Source organism: Ictidomys tridecemlineatus, chromosome 5, assembly GCF_052094955.1.
Source record: "Ictidomys tridecemlineatus isolate mIctTri1 chromosome 5, mIctTri1.hap1, whole genome shotgun sequence".
NCBI lineage: Eukaryota > Metazoa > Chordata > Mammalia > Rodentia > Sciuridae > Ictidomys > Ictidomys tridecemlineatus.
The window spans coordinates 12,845,115-12,872,529 of NC_135481.1; the positions used below are offsets into that span (position 1 = coordinate 12,845,115).

The window sequence follows — 27,415 nt, forward strand, 5'->3', positions numbered from 1 at the left end:
CAAAATAGGACCGGGGATGTGGCTCAGTGGTCGAGTGCCCCTGAGTTCAGTCCCCAATAACCCCCTACCCACAAAGAAAGACTACAAGATATCCTAAATGATTCCACTTTGAAAAAGAAAGTTCTTCTTCCCTTCTTTCAGTATTCCCAATCAATTTATCTAAAGAACATCCCAAGTAGAAGAAGGGGATGGGGCAGGGAGAGACGGGATAAAGGGAAAACAGGGGAATGAATCTGACCTAACTTTCCTATGGCTTAAATGAATATACCACAGTGAATCTTACCATTATGTATATCCACGAGACACTCATTTAAAACAAACAAACAAATGTAAGTAAATAGTAGAAAGATCAGTAAAGTAGAGCAAAGGGAATAGGGGAGGGATGAAGGAGAGGGTAAGGATAAACACTGGGGACTGAATTGAAGCAAATCATAGTCCATGAATTTATAATTATGTCAAAATGAATCCCAAAGTATGTAAAACTAATATGAATCAATAAAAAGTGAAGGGGGAAAAAAATAAAGAGCATCCCAAGATAGTAAAATGACCTTCACCACAGATTTGTTACCAACTGCTGCAAATGCTTACCTGTATGCACACAGGTTTTCTTAACGCTATGTAGCTAAAATACATGCAAATTAAACTAGACACTGAGGCAGATGTACAAACTGTCATCCAGAAATCTGACTTCAAATTTTGGTGTTCATCACAACAGATTCAAGAATATCAGTGTGCCCATGTTATAAATTTGAATTTATGTTAATAAAATTGTTAATAAAACACTGTCATTGTCTATTTTATATACTGAGAACTTACGTGGAATTTTGACCAAAGAATTTCAGTCTGTCAGCTTTTTTAAAAAGTCTGAAGGCTGGGACTACAGCTAAATGTAGCATACCTGCCAGCATGTATGAGGCTCTGGGTTCCACGCCCAGCACCATAAACAAAAAAAAATTCTGAAAACAACCCAAATAACATGGGTTACAGTTCCAGTGCTTGGAGTCTTTAACCTGATTCTGCACAGAAAGGAAGGTTACGTGCATGATTTAAGTTCTCTGAGCCCTGGTTTTCTGATCTACAAAGTGGGGATAATAATACTCGCTCAACTTACTATGCAGTGTTGATACAAGAATCAAATTTTAAAATGCAGGTGGAAGTCACAGAAGTTTGAGCAGAAGGGACCAGAGAAGGCATCTTTTAATAACACCAGATGATTAGGTCAAAATCTGGCGGGGGTGGGGGGGGGGCGTGTAACCAGAAGTATTTTGAAAGTTTTTCAAATAATTCTATTATACAAACCATAAGTACTCATTGATCTAATCCCACTTCTGATTAAAAAAAAAAAAAACAACTTGAGGCTTAGAGAATATCTTCTAGAAAATAGCAGACCCTTTCCCTAGCCACCAACCTCAGCATATCAACTACCACACACCTGTCTATATTGTATCAAATAGTAGTGCCAGGCTCACTTTTAAGACCAATACTTCAATTATTGTAAGAAGCCATATGAGAAAACACAAATATCAAACCTCTTTTTCTCCTGGAGTTATTTCCTTTGTCTTTTTCTGGTTTTGTTTTGTTTATGTGCAGTCCTGGGGAAGGAACCCAGGGCCTCCTGCACGCTAGGCAGGTGACCTACCACCAAGCCACACCCCCAGCTCCTGTTTTCTCTTTAAGAGTTCTTCACTTACCCAAGAGAGCCCTTGAAATGGGAAACCATGGTGTTAAGGGTCCAGGCTGATGCAAGGGCTCCTCAGAGGTGTTGCCAATTCTCCTCCACAGGTGGGAGTGCTGTCCAATTCCTACAGAAATGAACAATGTTATTTTTAGCATCATACTCTTAGGAAGATTCTAGAGCCTCACCAGGTCAATGAAACCAGAAGTGAACTGATGGAAGATACTGAGATAACAATAATGCCACTATCAGTTATGAGTACCAGGATTTCCCAGTCAAAATGTGCCTATGCATGAACATGAGGTGGCAAGTTTACAGAACTTCAGCATGGCACCTGACCCACAGAGGATGGTCTCAGTATGATTAGCTCTGACTTGAAATGACAGGGGAATTGGCATTAGGCAAACCAGCACTGGAAACCTGGCTCTGTCATAGGTTACCCGGCTATAGAGAGCCATTTCTCACCTTGGTTGTCCTAACTGTACAATGTGCATGACAATAAAAAAGTGCTGATATAATGCTATGATGTGGATGAACACTGAAAACATACAAGTGGAAGAAAACAGGCACAAAAGAGAATACATCATATGATTCCACTATGGGTAATGCCCAGGGGTTAGGGGATAGAGGGAGTTAATGGGAGGGTACAATATCTGAGGGTGACAAAAAAACGTTCTAAAGTTATTAATGATGGTTGTTGCACAATCCTGTGAATGTATTAAAACCCACTGGATTATATACTAAATTGGTGGGATGTATAGTATATAACTTATATCCCAACAGAATGATTTAAAAATATATATATGTAGACTAAGGATGTAGCTCAATGGTAGAGAGGTTGCCTTGCATGCACAAGGCCATGGGTTAAATCCCCAACACCAAAAAACAGCAGCAACAGCAGCAGCAGCACAAGTACTGCCTGCAGAACTACTGCAGATCATTGTGAAGATTAAATTAGGGGACACACGTAGCACGCTTAGCCAGTATCTGGCACAGAGTGGCACTCAGTAAATGGTAGCCCCGATGATATCAATGCAAGAAGAGAGAAAGTGACATTTAAAACTATGTTATCGCAATAAAGATAGGCAGGTAAAACTTCTCACCTACAAATACCACTTTATTCGGATGCCCTCACTAAAATTTCCAAACATTGTCAAGCAAGCCACTAGTTTCAAAGACAAATTATAAATAGCATCAGAAAGCTTGGGATGGGGAGTTTAGTTGAAATGTAATGGAACTTGAGAGTAGAACACAGCATGGCCCAGCCTCCTCTCCTCCCACTTCTTACAGGAAAAACAAACAATCAAAAAAGTGAAGCAAGGTTGCAAGGTGTGCCAGGGATCCTCTCTCACAAAGGCAGAGCTTCCTAAGACCATTGCTTTTGCATTCTTCCCAGGACTTCAGGGGCGGGAAGATAAATTACAAGGATTTACGAAAAGACAGTCATGAGAATCAGACAAGTCCATTCACAGGGGAAAAGAATCCAGATTTTAAAAGTTACCACCAGCCCTTTCTGAGGGTTATTAAGAAAGTAAAGCCTCTTAACTGCAATCACCCCTAATTAGCCATCAGCAACTCATGAAATTACTCATGGCATTGAAGACCCTTAAATTCTTGGTTCTCAGCCAGAAGTTACACTGAGAATCCAGCAGGAAGAAGGCCAGCAAGTGCAAATTGGAACAGTTAAAACTTCTCTGAATCCAAGGCGTAGTCTTCTTGCTCTTGGCTGCAGAGCAGGTATGCAGAGAGCCAGGGGATTTAACTTGGAAGTCAGATGAAGCCTTTGCCAAGTTCCTAAGGACCATTGGCTAATCAATAATTATTCACTCATTAGGAGAGGTTCTCAGGTCCTCTCTGAGGTGCCATGGATTCAAAAGAGGGATGAGTCAATTTAGGTTCTTACTCTTACAGTCTAGCTTAGGTGGATTAAATTTAGGGACACAGATTGTCAGTGGAAAAGGATGGTGTTACCCAAAGCAACACAGGTAAACACTGTTAACTTGGACCCCAAATCCAAATTGAGCTAGTTCAAAAGAAGGGGAATCTCTGTTGAGGTCTGGCTTGGGATCAGTAAGGAAGATGGGACACTAAATCAGGCCTTAGTCTAAGCAGGTTGTAAAGGAACATTCTAGGCTTGTTGGTAAGAGCGTGCACATTGTGATCTGAAAGACCTGGAAGTGAGACCAACATCCCCATTTATTAACCAGGTGGCCTTTGACAATTGCCTGTCTTTCATTGTCCTCATCTGTAAAGACTGTTTCTAACCACCTCGTTGGGCTATTACGAGTACTAAAAATTTATGGATTTCTGGAATGCATGACCTGCGTGCTACACACATACCCACACACACAGCAGGCGTGTGGAACTTACAGCCCAGATGCTAGAGAGTTGTATATTTTAAGCAAACAAAAATCCAGGTATAAAACTGCAATTGTGGCCAAAGCCATGAAAGAAAGTCCCAGGTGTTTCAGAAGGATATCCTGGGTAGGGGTTAGAGAAGATCCCTCTGAGGCAGGGACAGGAGGAGTAAGCTGAATGAAGTGGGGCGGGGGCACCCCAGGAGAGTGGGGAAAGGCACAGGAGGAAAGGAAGGAAGAAGGAAGGGATGGGGTGGGAAAGTAGGGACAGAGGGAAAGGAGCTCAGAGCCCACTCTGCATCCCCAGCACATGGTAAAGGAACGGTGGAGGGTGATAAGGGAAAGAGGTGTCAAAAGTGACACCATACAGATTTAGAGTGGACCCAGGAGGTGGCCAAAGGAAGTGGTCATTAAGCTTTCACAGTTTAATCAGGAAAGGACTGAAACGGCTAGAAAATACATTTACTGATACCACCAACCCCGTCCCCATCCTCTGTGTGTACTGTGCCCTCAGACACTTGGTGATAACAGAAGGAAGCCATTCTGATCAGCATGTCCTTTAAAATATGGCATTTATATTTCAGAGAGATCAGCAGAGTGGAGGAAGGGGATGGAGAGGAAGGGAGGAGGGGAGGATATGGAAAGGACTAGAGGAAAATCGACGAAACTATTCTATGTCCATGTATGAATCCTGCGTGTGTGTGTGTGTGTGTGTGTGTGTGTGTGTGTGTTAAATATGTGTGTTGTAATACATATAATTCTATTAGTGCATTATAATTAATATGTAATATATGTATATATTGTATGTATATGTAATTAGTTCTATTAGTGCATTGTAATTATATATATTATATATTGTAATTATATAATATAATTAATGTCATACATAATGTTATTATATATATAGTATAATTATATATAATTACAATGCACTAATTAAGATAATAATAATAACAGAAGGGAGATCAGTAGAGTAAAACAAGTGGATCAGGGGAGGGAAGAGAGGGAGGAAAGGGGAAGTTACTGAGAAAGAGATTAATAAAATTATGTACATGTACAAATATGGCTTAATGAATTCACTGTTATGTATAATTAAAAGGCACCGATTTAAAAAGTTTAAAAACACAGTTTCTTTCATCTTTGTCTTATCATTTAAAAATTCATATTCTGCGTATATTTTTATGTGATCAAACAGTACATTAGCAGGTAAAAGTAACCACATATATATGAGTTATATATGCAAACATTTTCTGATGTAAAAATTTTTGACAATAAGTACAAATTCAAAACTGTTCTTGGAGGCCACTACTCTAGTATGGCTTTTTGACTCACTTAACTCGTGGACACTTTAATCTAACAATAAGGTTAAGGAGCTTACTCTGGGAGAATCACCAATTCTGTCATTTTCTCGGGGTTCACCTAGGCTCCCCCATGAGCATGTTAAGTCAGCTTTGCTTTTCAGACTACATTTAAAAGAGCAGAATGAATGATGAGAACCACAAGGTTTTTCCCCCATAGGGAGGGTACCTATTTCTTCCTGTGACTCAGAGTGAGAGAAGTTCAAAGTCCTTGCTCTGGAAGACCAGAGACAGTGAAGAATTCTAACTGTGATTGTGGAGACTAAAACAGAGACGACGCGGCAGAGCCATGTTATCCACAGTATGGGGTCGATTTTGATGCAATGGGTGAGAAAGAACCGTGGTCAGCTCTGGAGGAGGCAGGGACCTGATAAAATGAGGTTTCCCAAAAATCTGTTTGGCAACAGTGTGCTGAGCAGAGTGAGTAAACACTCTTATCCGTGGGGCTGAGTCTGCCTCTTGAGGTCTGCTCCAGTTGATTTGTAGCCTCCACAATGAACAAAAACCCTAACCATCGAGTTTGGGTAGCACGTAGGCTCCCTGGGGAGTGGAGGCTCCATCTTCTCTCTGTTCCACTAAGGCTCTGCATCAAAACTGAGCACGTTGCCTAATTTGGTCCCACAAATTTGCTTCCATGGCACCTTCTACTCCCTAGGAGGTCTCAAGACCCAGGGCCACCAAGGACCAGCATGGATTTAAGCCAGAGCAGAAAATGGTTCCCCTGGCCCCAGAAAATGCCTCTGTGCCGGAACTGTGACACCATGCAGCTGTGGCTCTCTTACCAGCCCACCTCCTCAAAGCCTGCACAACTACTGAAGACCCCACCTGACTTCAGCTGGCACTTCTAAAGCAAAGGACCTGCTCAGTCTCTCAGGTTTGGGTCAGAAGGGCCCAACTCCAGAGGATGGTTCCTCCCTCCCTCCCCCTCCCACACACATGCCTGGAACTCCCACAGTGTAAAGCCACCACCCAGACAAACAAAAGCACTAGGCCCTGGGGAGAGGAAGTGACTCACTAGCAAAGCATGAGGGCCAGAGATTCTAGAAGGAGGGGGTTCCAGAGCCCCATCCAGCGCCCAGCCACTTGGGACAAGGAAAAGTTCTCAAAATCTGCCCATTTCGCAGCAAAAAATTGCCCCTTGGGGTCCTCACAAGACAGGAGCCTCTACCTTGGGTCAGAGTGTGGCCTCTTCCTCTCTCCACCAACCTCTCCAACAAGCCCTCCTGTCCCTGCCACCATTTATGACAAACTGCTTCTCAGGACACCTTCACCACAGCTCGTGGTACCACTTCCACCCCGTACCTGTCGTTCATTCTCGCTGTCTTTTTCAGGATGTCGGTTCCCAACATTGGGGTATGTCCTGGCCACCTTTGTCTCCCATTGGTAGGAAAGTGGAAAGAGCCAGGAATCAGCTTTCACTAAGCACTGAGACGGGACACAGAGCATGCTACCTGATTCCCAGCAGAGCAGGCCACACCGCGGGGGTAGAGGGTGTCACAGACACAGGGCACCGCCACCTGATGAAGAGGCAGGTTTGGAGAAAGATGATTGACTGAGAGAACAGGAAAGTTTGTGGTGCCTTAAACAAACTTAAAACCAAGGGCACTTGTATATTTAGACATGAGCAAATCCTGTCCTGCAGAATGAACACTGTGAATGACTCAGCTGAAGACAGAATCCCACGCTGCCCCCTGTGTCAAAGGGGTGTGTGGGTGGGCGGAACAAGCTGGCAGGTGGAAACCAAGGAGGAAGAGACCAGGAAAAGATTGTCCTACGCTGTGCTGAGGTGGTGGGCAGACCGGAGCAAGGATGCGCAGGGACCCCACGCCCACAATCAGAAAACATGGTGGACTGGGGAAGGAGCTTTGGATGGAAAGGGAAAAAGCGACAGAAAACAATGGCTAAAAAAAGCAAAAGGAAGAAAATGGGGCCTTCCTCAAGGTAACTGCTGCTTACGATGAAAAGATTATCCAGAGCCGATGGGAAAAGTAGAGGAGTGGCTTTTAAATTGTCGTTATTAACAATATAGAGGGCAAGGGTGCCAGCCAACGAAGACACAGGAAAGGGCCTGGGAGCTTACAAGGGAAGGGATTGTCTTCTCTTTTAACAGACACCAGGCTTTGTAGGTCTACACTTGATCTTCACTGAATGGGAACCTTCTAAAGGCAAAGGATTGTTGTTTTGGTCACCTTTATAAACAACCCATCTCCAGACACCCTGCCCGATACCAGGTGGGCATTCAATAAACGTTGAATGGATGAATAAATGAAGCAGGAAAGGCATGTGTTTCCTACAGATTTCTACATCTTAGGAAGCAGGAATCCTGACTGATTTCTGTCCAGCTGTAGTTGCTGGTTCTCTCTGCATGTCTACACAGGGACCTAAAACAGAGCGAAGGACTAACTTGCCACAGATGAAAGCTACCTCCGTGGAGGCACGGATCCTCCCAAGGTCTCTGGTACCAGTCATGAATCCCCACAATCCTTTCAGGAAATCCTGCCCCAGCCTGTGTGGTATTCAGGAAACTGACCTTGGAGACCCTACGTATTTCCAGCCCCTTCCTACAGCCTGAGGATTGCTTCCCTGATATGGATGACATATCTGTCCCGTCTCTGGCTTAGAGTCTCTTCTCCTACCCTCATAAGGCCTACCCTTCTTTCCCCTGTCACATTCAAACTCAACTACAGAACTCATTTCTTGCCATGGAACCCCATACCGCAGCCTGGCTGGCTTACCCCAGCAACGAGAAAATACACAAAATCCAAGTTAGGAAAAAATGTTGAGATCCATTAAAACTCCTTTGCCAGTTTCAAGCTAATACATTACCATGGGATTTGTTACTCATTAAGGAAAATACCTTGTGCCTCCTTCTTCACCTGGAGAAATTAGGTAATCAGCACAGATTAGTTAAGGATTTCAATGCAAATTGCATCATTTTCACGGTCATTAACTTTGGTGTGGTTTATATTTGTTTTCCGGATCCTAAAAAAACATTTCCCAGGTAACTAAGGAAAATATTCAAGGGCAGAACTATCCAACAGGCAAGATATTTAAAATAAATGAGCCATTAGTTCCTGCTACTGTACAAAGTTGCATTTCCAATTTGTGATGATAATGAGGGTCAAAGGAGCAGGATAGTCATATGACTTGCAGCAGTTGACAAGTCAAGTTACATTTCTCCATTCCTTTGTAACTCTCATGTGCAGAACTTCAACCAAGCAATTGTCAAGAATGTCATTATCATTTGGACTTGTCTTTCTTCACTCACAACATGGGACATCTTCCTCAAAGACTTACCTTTTTTTTTTTTTTTTCTGGTACCTAGCACAGAGCCTTGGGCACAGTAGCTGTTTGGGGATGACAGAGAGGCCTTCCAGTTAACCTCAGTAGGAGGGTCTTTGGTTGAAAGCAGGAATGTGCTGTTTCTAAGATACTAATACGCGGTTCACCATCTGAACAGCAATGTTACTATTCTACAGAAACTGCTAATTGCTTCTGAGTACTGATGACATACTCCATCCTACTCCAAAAGCCATGACATCCCATAAACAGCCCTAATGGGATGCAGGCCACCCTACCTAGGAATCAAAGACACCTGGAGGCAGATTTCTCCTCTCTGTGGCTCAACCTCTTCCCAATTTATAATCCCTGGGTTGTAACTATTAAAGGGAAAGGATCAGACTACTACAGACAAATGTTGGCTGGGAACCAGGGCCTTCCCCAAATGATGATCCGTCTCATGCCAAAAACCACTGGGTTCTCCAGCCACCTGAGCCAAAGGCAAGTGAACACAGGACACAAAGAGGGATCGGCACAGGCCACTTGCCCTTCTGATACAAGGCCTTCCTTATACTACAGGGCTATGTCCTCCTACCCATAGCGGTCCCTACAGAAGCACGGCAAGCAATTGTGTACATCTGTGTGTGCATACATGCACACTGACACATATGTACATGCATGTGTGTACACACGTCAAGGAGGAGGGTGCCAGGTGCATTAACACTAAGAACAAACTCAAAGAGAGCAAGTACAATATTCATTTTCAAAACAGAGCCAAGTAAGACTTCAGGGCTAAGTTGAACATAGCTAATGTGGTTTACTTTTAGGAAAAAAAGAATGAAAGAAAGAATGAATGAATGAATAAATGTGTGTGTGTGTATATACATATATATATATATATATATATATATATATATAAAATTATGCATGTTCCCTAAATTCAATCTCCAGCTCTACAATAAAATAAAATATCATGTTTACTGAGGAAAGTCTAAGAACTATGGAAAAATGTAAAGAGAAGAGTCATAATTATTCATTGTCTCATAATCCACATTAGCCATTATTAAATTTTTGGTGTTCTTCTGTTTAATTTTTTTCTATGCATAATGCTTATGCATATTATCTAAAGATTTTACATATATTTCTTTCTTTTTTTTGGAAGGAGGGACAGGGAATTTAACTAAGGAGCACTTTACCACTGAACTACATCTCTCAGCCCTTTTTATATTTTTAAATTTTGAGACAGGGTATCACCAAGTTGCTGAGGCTGGCCTTGAACTTGCAATCCTCCTATCCCAGCTTCTGGAGTCTCTAGGATTACAGGCGTGAGTCATCACACTCAGACTTACATATATTTCTACAAAGACAATAACACATACAGTTTTGTATTCTATTTTTCACCTTAAATCCTAAGCATCTTGTTAGCAATATTAAAAATAAAATTTAATCACTACATTATAGCCCATCTATAGATGCCAAATAATATATCTAATAATATTCTCTTATCATTACTGTCACAAGATACCTAAGGCAGGCTGCTTATGAAGTAAAAAGAGGTCTAAAGTAGCACACAGTTTTGGAGTCTGGAAGTCCAAACAGCATGGCACAGGGTCTGGTGAGCACTCTCTTAACTGTATCACATCATGGCAGGAACTTGTGTGTGTCTCTGTCCACATGGTCTCTCACTCTCCTTACAAAGCCACCAGGATTCAATCATGGAGGCTTCACCCAAAGAATGTAATCTAATCTAATCACTTCCCAAAGGCCTCACCTCTAAACACCATAGTCAATTAAGCCTTTATCCTCTTAATACCCTTAACTTAACACTCTGGGGATTCAACTTCTGCATGAGTTCAGAGGTACAAACCATATTCAAACCCCAGCAAGCATCTTTGAATAAAATTATTTATCTGTTTTTCTGCTTAGTTCCTTAAAATAGATTACTAAAAGTAGAATCCCTAAACCAAAAAATATGGCTATTTAAGGTCCTTCATACACACGGATTGTTTTCAAAAAGAATGTATCAACCCCAAGTCTCACATGCAGTGCATGAAAGATTATGATTTTTATGGTTTAGGTATGAGGTGTCTCCTAAAAGCTCTTGTATGAGACCATGCAAGAATTTTCAGAGCTGAATTGATTAGATTATGAGAGGTGTAACCTAATCAGTGGATTAATCTACTATATGGATTCAATGAGTGGTGACGTAGGCAGGCCGGGTGTGGATGGAGGAAGTGGCACTAGGGGTGTGCCTTTGAGGCTTATGTTTTGTCCTGGGTGAAGTGAGCTCTCTACTTCCTGGCTGTCATGCCCTGAGCTGCTTTCCTCTGCCACACCTGGCTGCCGTGATCTTCTGCCTCACCTCAGGCTCAGAGCTATAGAGTCAACCAACCATGGACTCAGCCTCTAAAACCACGAGCCCAAATAACCTTTTCCACTTCTAATGGTTATTATCAGGTCTTTTGGTCACAGTGACACAAAGCTGGCTAAAACAATGATCATAACCTGTCCTACTTTGATAAATAATTAGGTCGAGTAGAATAACTACTGCAACAAACCATGCCAAAATTTCAATGACTTATCACAGTGAAAGGGTTTTGTTGTTGTTGTTATTGTTAGTCCTATGGGGGAACTACCTGCAAAGGAACATGGGAAATGTGGCCTACCTAGTTTCCCAGTAGAAGGGATTTCATTATTTTGCAACCATGATTCAAAGATGAATAAAGACTGATACACACAAAAAAATTAGATGCATGGTACATGGTATCACAGCTAATTAGGGGCAAAAGCAAGGATTAGAGATTTTAAACAGCAACACTTATTAAGTGGATAACCTGTGACAGGTCATGCCAAATACTTTTCAAACATTGTTTTAGTTAATTCTCAAGACAACCATATGAGGTAGGCGCTATGGCTATTCCCTCTTTACAGAGAAGGAAACTGAGGCTGGAAGCAGTAAAGCACAAGGCCCAAGGTCAAACAGTAGTAAGTGACAGCAGCATGACTTGAAGCCAAGCTCACTTGATTATTGAAATCTTGGCCATACATTAAACTGCTCCCCAGGTCTCCTGACACAGAGCATCCATGGGCATTTCCCCAACGTGCTCGTCCACAGTTACCTGTTGTAGAGCACGCAGGCTGCAGCCTTGATCCAGCCAGGGAGGATGCATGTGAACTGTGCTTTGCCCGGTTCTTCCCAGGACAGCTCCCTCCTTGAGCTCAAGATATTTCCTTGGTGCTCCATGTGTCTACCCACCCAGCCTGCATCCCCACCCGCTGTGCATCTGCCACCATAAAACAGCCTGCCACGCTCTCTGCCCTTGATGCTTCTAAACGCCAGGGAAAAGGATTTGCCTCTTCCTGCTCTGCTTCTGAGGCTTGGGCCTTGACATCTGAGTTATATTGTTATTTGTTTAAGTGAAAGAAATCTAGTCCATGATTTGTAGCAATCCCTGCTAAAAGGCTCTGTATATCCTTACAGAAGGAAGCAGAAGACTAGCAAATTGCTGTTATATCCTCGACACAATTCTGTGACGAGCCAATATTAGGTCAAGCTGAATCAGGTGTGGTGATTAAAAGATTATGACAATGCAAACCAGACAGTCGTCATATAAATTTAAAAAATATTTTCAAGGAAACCAAGAAAGGCAAGTCACTGGGGATCAAAGGTCACCCAGAGGTCAAGGAGGACAGTAAAGGCAACTGGGCCTAGAAAAAGTTGGTCTGTTTCCAAATCCTTGTCGTTGAACTCCCTGGGCAGGCTGGGATGCACACCAATCTGTTCTCTTTCTATGGCTTCTATCCTCCCTGTTGGCTCTCCCCTTTACCAAACCAGGCCCAGAAAAATGGAAGCTATAGCACAGGCCTCGCTAAGGAGCCGTGCACCCTGCTCTGACTCTCGGCTCTGACCTCTCGGCTCTGACCTCTCGGCTCTGACCTCTCGGCTCAGAGCCTCACACTGAGGTCTAGAAAGCCCACCCTCCTAAGATCAACCCTCCCCTCACACCAGACAGCTTCCTGTGCTTCCCACCTCCTCCTGCCCACGTACACCTCAGAGGGAGGACAGACCCAGTCATCAGCTGCGTGCCAGGCCTTGCTCTTGCAGCGGTGACATCATCGTCCCTCTAGCAAGTAAAGCTGGAAACTTCCTCGGCCTGTGAGCCCCTCTTCCTGCAGCTTAGGTCCCATCTTTTGCCAATTCTCAGTTCTCCCTCCGTACTCTCTCGGAAGACCTCTTCTTCACACCATCTTCCCTAGTCTCATGCAAACCAGCAGCTAGACAACTGCAGTTAGTGCTCTTCTGACTTTTCTATGCACCTCTCTCAAAAATAGTGGGGCCAATTTCTAGGGTGAGCATCCTGTCCCACTGTCCTGCATACCAGTCCCTCCACCCTACCCACTATTCAATTTGTAAGTCTAGAAGTCGGGGAGACAAATTCCTGCTACTTTATTCTTTTTTCAAAATTTTGACTGTGGTGTGTCTTGGTGTCGACTTCTCTGGGTCTATGCTACTCAGGGCTCACTCAAGTTCTTGAATCAGCCAGGATTCTACTCAGAACTTCTTCAGTCACACTCTCTTTCTTCTCTCCTGGGACCTCACAGACACAAATACAGGTTCTTTTGTTACAGTCCTTCAGGGCCCTGAGATTCTGCACTTCTTTTCCTGGTCTATTTTCTCCTATTGTTCCATTTGAGTAATTTCTATTGTTATACCTTCAAATTCACTGATTCTTTCCTGTCATTTCCTTTCTGCTATTTAGCTTCATCCAATGAGATTTATTTCAGTGATTCTATTTTTCAGTTCTAAAAATTCCATTTGGGATTAAAGACTTAAAGACCCCAAAACTGTAAAACTACTAGAAGAAAACATAGGGGAAGAACAACACTGGACTGCACTGGGCAAGGATTTCTTTTTTCTTTTTTTTTTTAATCCCTAAAGCACAAGCAACAAAAGCAAACTGAAAAGCTTCTGCAGAGCAAATGAAACAAATAACAGTGTGAAAATACAACCTACAGACTGGGAGAAAATATTTGCAAACCACATAATCAATAAGGGACCGATAGTCAAAATATACAAAGAACCCAAAAAGTCAATAGAAAAAAAAAAGAAAAAGAAAAGGAAGAAAGGAAGGAAGGAAAAGAAAATAATGGGCAAAGGAACTTGGTAGACATTTTTCAAAAGAAGATATATATAAATGGCCAAGAAATACATGGGAAAATGCTGAACATTGCTAATTATTAGGAAAATACAAATAAAAACCATGATAATATGTCATTCATACCTGTCAGAATGGTTATTATAAAAAAAAACTCCAGTCAGAATGGCAATTATCAAGAATACAAGCAACAATAAATGTTGGCGAGGAAAAATATACACTTATACCTTGCTGGTGGGACTGCAAATTGGTGCAACCACTGTGGAAAGCAGTACGAAGATTTCTCAGAAAACTTGGAATGGAACCACCATTTGACACAGCTATACCACTTCTTGGTTTATACCCAAAGGACTTAAAAATCAGCATACTATAGTGATGCAGCCGCATCAATGTTTATAGCAGCTCAATTCACAATAGCCAAACTATGAAACCAACCTTGGTGCCCTTCAACAGATGAATGGATAAAGAAAATGTGATACATGTACACAATGGAATATTACTCAGCCTTAAAAATAGAATGAAATTACAGCATTTGCCAGTACCATGCTAAACAAAATAAATAAACAAAATACCATGCTGAACAAATAAACCAATCCCAAAGAACCAAAAGTTGCATGTTTTCTCTGATATGTGGATGTAATTCACAATAAAGGGTGGGGGTGCTAAGGAAGAATAGAGGTACTTTGGATTAGATAGACGAGAGGGAAGGGAGAGGAGGGAGTATGGGAGTAGGAAGTATAGTTGAATGAATCGGACATTATTACCCTATGTGCACACCAGGAGTGTAATTCTACATTACAGAATTACCAGAAGAATGAGACTCAATTTATGTATGATGTGTCAAAATGCATTCTACTGTCATGTATAACTAATTAGAACAAAGAAAAAGAAAAAGAAAAACACTAAAGATCACAAGGTCTGGCTAGGATGGTTTTTTTGTTTGTTTTTTGGTTTTTGTTTTCTTGTTTTTTTGGGGTTTTTTGCTGTGACTAAAAGACTTGACCAACACAAATGTAGAGAAGGAAAAGTTTATTTGGGGGATCACAGTTTCAGAGGTCTCAGTCCATGAACAGCAGGCTCCATTCCTTGAGGTTTGAGGTAAGGCAGAACAACAAGGCAAAAGAGTATGTTAGAGGGAAGGAGCACACATGAAGACCAGGAAGCAAAGAGAGAACCCCACTGGCCAGATACAAATATATACCCCAACACCACACCCCTAAAGCCCCACCTTGTCCAGCCACAGCCCACCTGCCTCCAGCTCCCACTCAGTTAATCCCATCAGGGATCGCTTTGCTGATTGGTTTAAGGCTCTCACAATCTGATCATTTCCCGCTCTGAACCCTCTTGCATTGTCTCACACATGAGCTTTTGAGGGACAGCTCAAACCTATACGGAGAAAAGGGAACTTTTGCACACTTGGTGGGAATGTGAATTAGTACCACCATCATGGAAAACTGTGGGAGGTTCCTCAAAAAGCTAAAAATAGAATCACCATATGATCCAGTAGCCCTGCTTCTGAGTATTTCCCCACAATATACTTTAATCAGTTTGTTGAGGAGCTGGCTACACCCTAGTTCACTGCAGCACTCTTCACAACAGCCATGTTGCAGAACCCACCTGCGTCCATCAACAGAGGAATGGATAAAGAAAATGTGGTACACACACCCAAAGGAATTCTATTCAGCCATGAAAAGAAGGAAACTCTGTCATTTGCAACAACGTGGATAGAACTGAATATTACGCTAAGTGTAAAAAGCCAGGCACAGAAAGACAAATACATGTGTTTATTTATAAAACAATCGAACTGGTAGAAGCAGAGAGGAGAAGGGCCCACACTGAGGCGACAGCATGGTGGCCAAAGACCACAAAGCCTCAGACAGGTAGTAAGCTTTTACTTTGAGTCTATTGCACAGCCTGGTGAGGACACTCACTGACACTCTACTGTACATCTCAAAACTACTCGGAGAGTACATTTCAGATGTCCTCACTACAAAAATTGAGAAATATTTGGGGGTAAAGGATGTATCATTCACTTGCTCAAGTATCCCACGTTGTATTCATAAGCCATCACATTGATTTGAACCCATAAATAAATATAATTATAAACTGCCAGGTTTATAATAAAATTGGTTTGAATTTTTAAAAATATAATTTCCAGAGCTGAGAGGTAGCTCCTTGGTAGAGCATTTGCCTAGACATGGGAGGCCCTGGGTTCAATTCCTTACAATGCAATAAATCAATAAAATTTCCATTTGCTGAGCCTTTTTTCTTCCATTTCTTGGCTGAAACTTCCTTGTCATTTGTTTCATGCATCGTCACAGAGGCTCACTGGAGCACAGTTATGGCGGCAGCTTTAAACTCTTTGTCAGATGACTCGCACACTGTGTCATCTCGGTGTTGGCGTCAGTTGTCTTTCCTCCGACAGCTGGACAGCTGCCTGGTTCTCCTGTGGTGACGGATGTCCTACTGGAACCTGGGTATTTTGGGTACCGTGTTGTCAGCGCTAGGTCTTTTTTAACCTTCCACTCCAGCTGATGTCCTCTGACACTGCTCCAGCAGCGGGAGGGACCCACCTGATTGTGGCCAGATGGGGACAAAAGTCCAAATTCTCCATTTGGTCTCCACGGACACCAGAGAAGGAAAAGGGAGCCCATCACTCTTCTGGGTAGAGGTGTGGGTTCCAAGTCCCCAGCAGGTCTACACTGAGACCTCCTGGGCAGGAGCGTTGCTGAGTCTCACTACTGTCCCTCACGGGACTCCTCTGGCACCAGGAGGGGAATCTTAGTGGGACGCATGGCCTCATTACTGCAGGGTGGTGGTAAGAATCCTAATTGTCCACGAGGCCCCCTCTGGCCACTCCAGTGGAGAAGGAAGAGACACTTTATTGCCCTTGCTTGAGAGAAGAGGTCCAGGCTTCCTGCGTGTCTCAGCTGAGAAATGAGCCCTCAGAAGTGTTCTACTCTATCATGGTTGATTTAGGAATGAGGAATTAGTGACCCCAAGATGAGCAATGGCCACATGGCAAACTAGTGCCAAAGTCAGGACTTGACACACAAGCCCTTGGCTCCAAGACCACTTGTCTATAAACCAAAGAGCTCCCAGCCCACAGGAGGAATGCCAGCCCCCCACCCAACATAATAATGAAAACTCTCACCAGCCAAAGGATAGCAGCTGCCTCCCTTCACATCCTGCCAGACCCCAGGCCAGAAAGCACACATGGCTGCATGCCATCACCCCCTAAACAACACAAACACACGTCTGCTCGAGACGGCCCTTCCATCCAACACACACAGCAAAAGCAGGCTCTCGGGCCAAGAACCACAGCATCACAGTCACCTTCGGGGCTGGTGGTCTTCCATCTGGAGAGGATCCTGGCTTTCCTTCCGCTGGAATCGCTGCACCAAGATACACCCAGGAGCTGTGGAACTCAGAGCAGCCAGCAGGCCAGGCGCCCTCCTCCTGGCTGAGAGCTGGGTCTGCACCCAGCGGGAGCGGCCTTCCTTGGACCTGGGGCCTCTCCTCTGGCCCCGGCCACCAGGCTCAGCACAGTGCTGCTTATTCTCTAGTAAGGGAAAGCGGGTGACCCCAGAGGGGAAACTCTGCTTTCTAACAGTCTTTGTTTTTGTTTCCATTTAAAAAGGTTAGGGACTTTATTGCATGTGGAAAGAACCAAAGTCACAATTTCAAAGAAGCTCAGCATGTTTTGGAGCTGACCAAATATACAGAACTTTGGAGTGGGGTGGAGAGGAAAGGGAATAAAGGGAACAAAAGTTTATCCCACATTCACCATGTGCCAGATACACACTTTGGTGCTCCCCCTATGCCCTCCCCTGGCTTTCACAATAAAAATTCCAGCCAGATTCAAGCTCCAAGTTCCTTACCAAATAGGCCATCGGACTGTTGGGAATTGGGCAGAGTTGCTGGACTCCAGGATGGCATAGAATAATAAACAAGCGCAGGAATACTGTTTCAAACATGAACTAGAATGACATGCAGTGAGGTCCTCCCTCTACATCCTCAAGAGATTTGGCTCCAGGAGCCCCACAGATAAAAAAATCCATGGATGCTCAAATCCTATATAAAAGGGCAGTGTTTGCCTAAAACCTATGTATATCCTCCTGTGTGCTTTAGACCACCTCTAAGTTGCTTACAATGCCTACTTCAATGTAAATGCTACATAAATTATTGTTACACTATATTGTTAAAGGATAAAGACAATTTTAAAAAGTGAGAAAAGTATGTATATGTAAAGCACAGTTGCAATTTCTAACAAATATTTTCAATGCTCAGTTGGTTGAATCCGTGAAATTTGTAGATACAGAGGCTGACTGTCTTGGTAAAGTCAGGGGATGCCAAATTTTTGAAATAATATAATTTATAATTTATTTTATTTTTATTTATTTACTTTTTGTAGTTGTAGATGGACAGCATGCCTTTGTTTATTTTTATGTGGTGCCAAGGATGGAACCCAGTGCTAGGCAAGTGTTCTGCCACTGAGCTACAACCCAGTCCAAAATAACATAATTTAAATTTTTTTTAATCCATTAAACTAACTACTTAAAGAATTACAAACTGGGTTAAAATGATCACCTATGTTGGTATCATGCAGACTGATAAATACCCACAATCTTTTGCTAGAACTTGTGAATTGAGCTATACTCTCATGAGCACTGGAACCTCTGTGATTTTGTTGATTATTGGGATATTTTGTTAGAGGCTTGGTCCACAGTCTGTGGCACTATGGGAGGTGAGAGACCCCATTCGTTTTATAATTTAAAACAATTTTCAAATATCATAATCACTGAGACCAAGCATCAGTTAACTAGCCTGTGGGCCAAACCTGACCCATCGTAGGTTTTTGTCCTATTTTCAAATGGCTGGCTAAAAATCAAGAGAAGAATATTTTACGGCATGTGAAAATAATGCCATAATGATGAAATGCAATTTGTCGTGTCCATAAATAAAGTTTTATTGGAACACATAAATGTCTGTTTGTTTATGGATTGTCTGCGGCTTCTTCCTGCTCAAAAGGCAGAGCTGATCCGTTGCAACAGGGACCACACAGCCCGTAAAGCCGAAATAGTAACTCTCTGGCCCTTGGGGAAGAAAAATCTGCTGACCCCTGATCTAGACAGTCCATCAAATGGTGGTGCTGGTGCCAGATTGCAAACACGCTGAGACGATGGTGATAACAACAGAAACTGCCAGGAAACCACCACATTCTACCAAGGGGGCAGTTTACGAGGGAGCCCACTGTACAATGTTGGAGGTTCCGCTGTCAAGACAAGAAGCCACGTTAAAGCAATGTGATGCATTCTGGGACCGCACCATACACACGGGCCCGCTTCTCATCTATTCTGTGGGGAAAATGGTCTGAATTACGAGAGATCTGAATGCTGTGAGGTTCTTCAAGAATGTAGCCTTCCCATCAAACACAACTGGCTTCTTCCTGCCCCTCTCCTACACTGTTTCCTCCAGGTGGGATGTGGGCCCCCTCAAGTTTCTTTGAATTCCCACCAATCTGAGTCCAATTCCCTTTCTCTGGGTCCCCCAGAGGAATATTCCATCACAGTGACTTTCCTGTCACCCACCCCATCCTAAGTCTGTAAGTCCCTCTCCCTCCAAGGCAAGAATGCCATCTTCTTCATCTGACAGATGGACAGTTCTGAGGCACAAACAGTAGGCACTCCAGGTATGCTTTGGTATGGGTAAGTGTCCCCCAAAAGCTTTGTTAAAGCCTTGGTCCACAGTCTGTGGCACTATGGGAGGTGAGAGACCCTTTAACAGGTGGGGCCCAGTAGCAGAAGTTAGGCCTGTGGGGGTGTGTCCTAAGGGGATATCTGGACCTTGGCTCCTTTTTCTCTCTTAATCGTTGCTTCTCAGCCACCATCTCATATGCTCCCACCATATGTATGAGGGTGCCACAGGCCCAAAGCGACATGACAAGCAACAACAGACTGAAAGCTCTGAAACTATGAGATAAAATGATCATTTCCTCCTTATTTATTGATATCTTCAGGGTTTGGTTTTGTTTTATAGTGATGGGAAGCTGACGGACTGAGCACAGACTGTGCATACACTGTCTCCACCACTTCCTACAGTAGGTGCAAAGATTATTAGCCCATTTCACACACGAGGAGATGACTCCAGGTGAAACTGTGCGCAGCCACACAAGCAGCAGCAGGACTGGAATGCATACACTTTACAATGGACCCGGCCTTCGCCTGAGGCACAGTAGGGGCTGGGAGAGAGCAGGAGGCCTGAGTGACAGGCCCATACAGAGCCATTAATGCTGACTGGGGCAACTGCAGAAGCCAAGACCTGCTACTTCAAGGGACCTCTATGAACACGGACATCACTTCCTTCTATGGAACTCAGAAACCCCACCCCACTGCACCTCTTACATCCCTGGCTAAGAGGGAGGTGTTGAATTCCTCCAACCTGAGCCTGAGGAAAGAACAGGAACTAATAAGGAAAGGAGAGGATTGGCTGACAGCGAACACCTGTTTAGTTTCTGAGACGCTCACGCAGGCTTCCAGGTGCATGCTCTCTGTGAGCCCTTGAGCATCTCTTACTTTTGACCTGGAGATCACATGGCCTTGAACTGAATTTCCAAAATGCAACATCATTTCAGAAACGGAAAAACCGCAGCAAATTGAACATTCGTGTTGGTGGTACTAATTTTCATGTTAGGGAAAAACTAGAAACAACCTAGATCCCTAACAGAGGGTGGGGAAGAGCTAAGGGAACCATGAAGGAGTGAATGATGGAGATCTTTATGCTTAAAAAATGAGTAGGTCAAAGGTGGGAAATGTTTACCCCAAAGCATATGAGGTTCAAAGATGAATGTGCACATGCTAAGTTAAATATAAACACATATCGAGGAGAAAACAACAATAGAGGCAGTTGGTGTATTATGCATATATGTAAGAGAGAGATTTTTTGTTGTTGTTACTGAGGAACTCACTGATTTGTTAGGTGCCCCACAGTATCTGTTTTAGAGTCAGATGACAGAATTCAAACATTACTCTGATACCTACTTGCTATGTGAGCCGGTGCAAGCACCTTAATTCTCTGAGCCTAACTTTTCTGGGATATTGAATAGAAAATAATATCTTATTCACACAGATTGAAGAGAGGATTATATAAATTCCCACAGATAAATCCAAGCACTTGGCATGGATCTCTGCAAATGGCAGCTCTTTCTCCCTTAGAAGACCCTTTGAAATTCAAGCAGAATAAAATATTGGTAAGTTAAGCAGGCTGAGGTGCTGGTCTGTTCCATGTAATGAGATTTCAAAGCCGGACACTGCTCTGCCCTCCCCCACCACCCCAGGCTCACAGATGACCAACAAGAAGCTCTCTATGTGATCTCAAAAGGGCTCATGTCCACTGTCAGGGTTGATCCTTCTACCAATCACTAGTTGAGTGTAACTCTTATCAGCTGTAATACAGGATGAAGAATCAGAGTGCAGAGAATCCAGAAATGGGCAGAGCTGGGATCTGCTCCAGGCCAGGCTCTCCATGGCTGCTAGTTTTGCAGTCTTCACCCTCAGCCATTTCACTTGGTGCTGCTGGGTCACAGCAAAGCTAGCATAGTTAAGCTGGTGCAGAATCAGCATGTGCCACCAGAAGTCCAGGCAGATGTCACTACCCAGCCCACCAGCAATTTGCCTATCTAGCATGGAGGCCGGGCTGAGGGGCAGGGTAGTGTAATCAAAAGGGCAGCAGGAGGTCACCAAGCCTGCAGCTGGAGGAGGAGCCAGAATTCAAGGCATGTAGGGTCAGAGGTCAAACAAGTAAGATCAATCAGAGTTAAGTCTTGGATTCACCCAAAGCAAGCCTCAGAGCCCTGCAGGAGGAGATGCTTTGCATCATTTGCAAAAGAAGATGATTCTGGGATTCAACCAGATAGGCAAGGAAAAGAAAACTAACATTCAAGTGGCCCTTGAACGTGCCTGAGACTGTTTTTAAGCATTTTTACACTCTCGTGAACCTCACCCAGGTTATGCATTATTTTTTACCCTCATTGAATGGATGGAAAAATTATAGCACATTAGTTAAGGAAATTGCTGGAACCTAGGCTTGAACTCAGGGAGCTGGCGAGGCAGGGCAGTCACATGAGCACTACTGAGCCCAGCCTGACCTGGGAGAGGAGGCAGACTCCACTGCAGGAGAGGATGTCCAGCCAGGGCCAGAGTCCTTCCTCCAGATGACAAGCAGTCTGAGGAGCTACACCTCAGGGGGAAAGTACATTTGGCAACTACAAACTTGTAACTTGCTGATATGATCGGAAGTTTTCCAAGAAGGAAGTGAGGTAGGGCAGCCTCCCAGCAGGCCATTTATCCACTGTCACAGGAAATTAATCTTCTTCTCTCTCCTGACCATGCCTCTCAGAAAAATGGTTCACTCAAAGACATGGCTCATGACCACCACCAACCCCCTCAGTAATCACATGGCTGCATCCCCATCATATATCAAAGAAGATGCTCCCCTTTCATCAGATACCTGCAGATAATTCCCTTGCTGTTTCCCTGCTGGGGCTCAGAGGGCCATGGCCTAAAGGGTTAACATCTCATTTCCTCTCTTCTTTCAAGCCTTAATCCCCATCCTGAGCTGGGTACATTCCAAGCCCACCTGGAGCAGGTCAAGACGAGCTCCCAGCCCATGGCTGGCCCTTCATTTCCCCTGGCAGGAGATTAGATGAGGCGCCCATTAATCACTCATTACTTTGGTCCTCCCCGCTGGCCAGCCCTTGGGCAGCTGGCCAAGAAGCCCGGAGGGAGGGTGGGGCAGCCTACCCTCGGCCCACCCCATTGCGGGTTGCCTGATGCCACCCTTCCAGGACAAGACACAGAGGCACAAGTCTGTCTCACTGCCCTACAGACCATGGAACACGCCCAAGAAGACTGGGGCTCAGGATCAGAAAGGCCCACTGGAGAAGACCCCCTGTGTGGGACCCTCGGCTGAAAGAGGAAGTGAAAAGAAGAGGAGATAAACAGAAAGAGACCCCTCTTCCAGGATGACTACACATCAGCAAGGAAAACTGCTCTGCCTGTTTCTTAGTTCTTCCTTAGGAAATGTAAAAGGAAACTGGGGACAGGAGGGGATGTTGGATGGATAGTCATTAATTCTGCACAGCTGGGAGTGTTCATGTGATGGGTTCAAATATAGGATTAAAAAATTCAGCCTTTCTGACACAATTCCCTGGACTGACAGTTGGCCAACTGCAAATCTGACCAATCATAGAGTAGACAAGAAGAATGGTATGAGAACTGACCCTGAGCACCTACTAGGTGCCAGTGCAATGCTTCCCACCCAGCCCTCAAAGCTTTGGCTATCCCCTTGTTACATGTGGGAAGACTGAGGATGGGGTGGGAGGAGGACCTGTTGAATGAGAATCTGTCAATGGCCAGACTCCACTCTGGGGAATGAGAGGGTAGCTAGCATGTCAAGTCCCGTCCTATTTGGTAAATCCTGACCACCTTCTTATCCCCAGAAATTTGGGGCTCTCAAACCAAGGCAGCCTGATCTTTCTCCCTCAGCACTTGCTCAAGCCCCAAAAGAAATTCACAGTGAGTCCCATGGGGATGAACTTAGATGCCTTCTGGTAGGATGAAGGGTGAAGGGGGTGTCTTTGCTTTCAGGACTGAACTGAATGATCTTTGACCAAGCAAGAACAACCAAGTCTCCATTTCTCACTCCTTAGAGTCAAGGTCAAGGCTTCTGTAAAAAAGGAAGGTGCCATCTGCAATAAATAGCAGCACCTTAACTCTGTTCCTATCACTAGAACCTCCCTTTTTAAAGACAGCCCAAGGCAACGGGTTTCAAACCCGAGTTCCCTGAAGAATTACCTGAAGCAGCATTTAAAATGCCAATTCTCAGGCCCTGGCTCCACCCTAGAACCTGTTCATTTTTTTTTCTACCAGATCCTAATTCTGATTCAGATATGGAAAAATGGGCTGGAAGATATTGCCTTGCAACATTTAGATTAGTAGAGGGCAATCTAAATTGCTCTCCAGGGTAACACTTTTATCCTGGTGAATTTCAGGGGTGCTTGTAGAGTGGAGGGCCGATAAGATGGAGATAAAGAGAATGGGACATGGAGTGAGGGGTTTCAGGCACAGAAGAGTTGGGCAGCTCTCATTTCAACAAAGTAGACTTGAGTTAGGAAACGTCTGAAAGGTCCAGATGAAGGCTGGCCTTGGTTCAACATTGTCCACACCAGCACGCACAGTTCTGGGTCTTTGTTTCGGCTCTTCCCACTGGTCAGCATACCCCACGCCTCCCAGTCTTCCCGTCTCCTTGAACTCCTGCTTGGACTGCAAAACCCAATGGTAATTGACCTAGGTTCTCCCATGCAGAATCATTCTCTCCCTTATCTATCTCCTTGATGTTTTGCAAGACACACACACACACACACACACACACACACACACACACCCTTGTTTTGCTTTGTAGTTATTTCTTTGCTTCTCTTTCTCTCTCCAATGGTCATTTATCATGGAGGAGCCTGCCAACTCCTTGAGGGCAGTGGTGTGGTCTTGTTCATAAAGGAAGCCCCAGCACACAGTGACAGTCCCTGGCACACAGCAGATGCTCTGAAATAGCTGCTGGAGAAAAATTTGACAGAAATGAATTCTGTGGAGCCATTGTGATGTCATGAGAGGAATGATGTGGTGAAATCAGAATTTTAGGAATATTAATCTGTCAACATGAAAGAAGATGGATTTAAATGAAGAAAGTAACTCGTGGTGAGGAGTCAAGAGGGGAGATTATTACTGTAATTTGGACAAAGCTTAAGGTGGGAGCAGGAAAATCATTCCTTGAGATATCACAAAAGAATGTAGAAGGGACTTTGTGGTGAATGAGTTAGCAATGTAGGGGACACTCCAACATCAAGACAATTTCTCTGCAGCCAGAATAAAAGTATTACCCTGGAGAGCAAAGTGGGGGATGGAGAGGGACAGGGCAATACCCAACCTCTCTCTAGGACACTGACTGCATTATAACAAGCATTTGCAGGTAAAAACAAAAACTCCAAGTTAAAATCTTCAACCCTGATCTTATGTCCAAACTCTGGACTGAATTGTTCTTTCCCTGACAACCAGCTAAAAATACTTCTTCATAGCACAGGGTACTAAAAAGAAGATAAGACCAAGTTGGTGCCCTGCCCAGGGCTGGGCACCAAGGGGATCTCCCATGCAGAATCATGGGCACATGAGTTCAACTGGCCAGCCCTCCCCACAGGAGGTCAGCATAATTGCTTATTCAGTAGTGGCTCCTCTGTTCTGATCACCCAAACTCATTTTCCAGGCCAGGACCTCTGGGAAACCCCTACTGCAGCACTGCAGAGGTTTATAGGAAAGTCCCAGGACTCCCATCTGCTTCCTTGCATTAATTCCAAGGGCTAGGATTTTGTTTTCTAAAGGAATTCAACTATGGTGCCAACAAAAATCTATAGGAATTGAGTAGGACTGTATTTAAATTACATTCATAAAATGTTTATTCTTTTGTATACTGAGACCAGTATACAAGACCCTATTTAGCCCAGCAGCAACTCCATCACTTCCAACTCAATCCAGTCCAAGTATATCAATGTAGCAGAAGACGCAGGTTTCAAAAACTGAGTGAGCTTTGAAAAACATCTTTAGACCCTGCCTGGGCGCCTTCAGCTGTGAAACGAGAGTTGGACAAACTGATTCCTTGGACCCCTCTCGGATAACTACTTATTCCAAATTCCAACAGGCATCCAGTGATTGCTTCAGCTACCCAGGTCCAAGTCTTCAATTCACTTACTCCCAAAGAGGTCGTGCGCTGTGCGGTTGGGGGTGGCAAAGGCAGGAAAAGACAGATGCTCTTTTAGTTGACAGTAGTGGAGACTGGGGACAAGGTGCTGGGTGTGGACTGCTTAAAAAGTCACTCGACCCGTAAATTCCAGATGCTAAGTGGGCCTGAGAACGCCCTGAAATTCCCTTCCTAAGTCAGAGCTGATATTATTTGAAAGAAAAATAAAAATTAACTTCCAGATCTCTAAAACTGCAAGGTGCAAATTGTGCAAAACTTAATTCTGTACTGTGACAAGGGGCCACAGGTATTTGGGCTTCACTTGAGAAAAAGTCCCAAGCTGGTGTAAACAGCCCAAGCACTTAGGCTCCCAGAGGCGCAGGGTTGCAGCGGTTTAGCAGAGACTGACATAAGGATCAGAGGCTTTCTAGAAAACAGCTTGGCCAAGGCCCCACGCTGAGGCTGGATGAGCCCCAGACGGGAGGAAAGGAGGCTGGGGTGGGGGACGCACCGGCAGCATGTGTATTTGCAGGTCCCCTTCCAACCCGATTTACGGAGCTTCATGCCCCACCCCGAGGACGCCAAGTTTGCCAGTCCCTAGACCTTCGGAGTCAAGAGGGTGGAGGGGTGAGTGCTGGAGCCCAAGCTGAGCAAAACTCCCGGGAAAGGAAAAGAAGGATAGAAGCGGACGCAGCCGTCCGCACGGACCCGGCGCGCACTGGCTCCCCAATCCCGAGTGGGCGCAGTCCCACTGGACCCCAGACACACCCACTGCGCCCGGACGCCCACGCCAATCCCCCTGCAAGCCAGCGGGCACCGGGCTGGGGCATTTGCCGGGCAGGGCCGGGCCGCGCGGGCGGCGCGCAGGGAGCGCGGGGCGCGCGGCTCTGCTCACCTGGCGGTCCGTGTCCCGGAGCGGCCAGAGGCCGCCTAGCCTCACCTCGCCCCCGCGTGGTTCCCGGCGCCGGGCAGCCCCAAGCACTCGCGTATGGACGGCCACCCCCGCGCCGCCCCGCGCCCGCCCTCCACGGGCTCCCGCTATGCCCGATTCCGTGTCGGGCTGCGCGGGCGGCCAGCGTCTGGGGCGCGCGCCGACAGCTCTGGCTCGGAGTTTGCGATCCGGAGAGCGGGATCCGCGCTCCCTCGATCCCTCCTCCCTCCCCCACTCGCGGCCTCCCGCTGTCATCTGGAGCCGCTCCTGCCGCCCCCTGGCGGCGGCCTCGGGAAGGATTGGCCCCCAATCCACCCCCGCGACCCCACTGGAGGGTCCCCTTAGACCGTGATCGAAGTGGATCTGTGCGCAGCTGGAAAAGAGGCATCATCTGATAGAGGGGAGGACCATAGACAGAAGTTATGAGGGCAGGACGGTGGCGATTGTGGGAAGGAAAGAGGTCCGAGCTGTCCAGGATCTTCTTAGGGAGGATAGGAAGAGGACAGCAGAGACCAGGAGGTAGGTTAGGGATTAAAGGTGGAAGGTTTTGATTCCCCCTTAATCTTATCCTGAGATTTGTGGGGAGCCATTGAAGGATGGAGGCACACAAGGGACAAGGGCATCCTTGAATTTTGGGACAGTCATTCCTTCTGCAAGAGGATGGGGTTAAAGCTGGACCAGAGCAGAGCAGAGGGTAGTGAAGAAGGACCCCGTTCCCCGACCCCCACCCTGCCCCATACACACACACACACACACACACACACACACACAATAAGACTGGGCTCCTTCTGAGGGCAAAAGGAAAGGACAAGAACCTCTATATGAAACTAGGATTAACAGACGAAAGTTAAAGCATACTCTTTTACATAAGA

General features: G+C 44.9%; 1 protein-coding gene across 1 annotated transcript in view; it reads right to left on the reverse strand.

The window, feature by feature from the left end:
• Positions 1 to 26,765, reverse strand: part of Thsd4 (thrombospondin type 1 domain containing 4) — a 582,503-nt gene extending 555,738 nt beyond the window's left edge. The window contains exons 1-2 of the mRNA XM_040274354.2: positions 26,508 to 26,765; positions 1,692 to 1,802 (exon numbers count right to left, since the gene is read on the reverse strand). Coding sequence (XP_040130288.1) covers positions 1,692 to 1,720 — 29 coding nt within the window. The 5' untranslated portion in view covers positions 1,721 to 1,802; positions 26,508 to 26,765. The remainder of the gene's footprint in view (positions 1 to 1,691; positions 1,803 to 26,507) is intronic.
• Between the last annotated feature and the right edge of the window lie 650 nt (positions 26,766 to 27,415).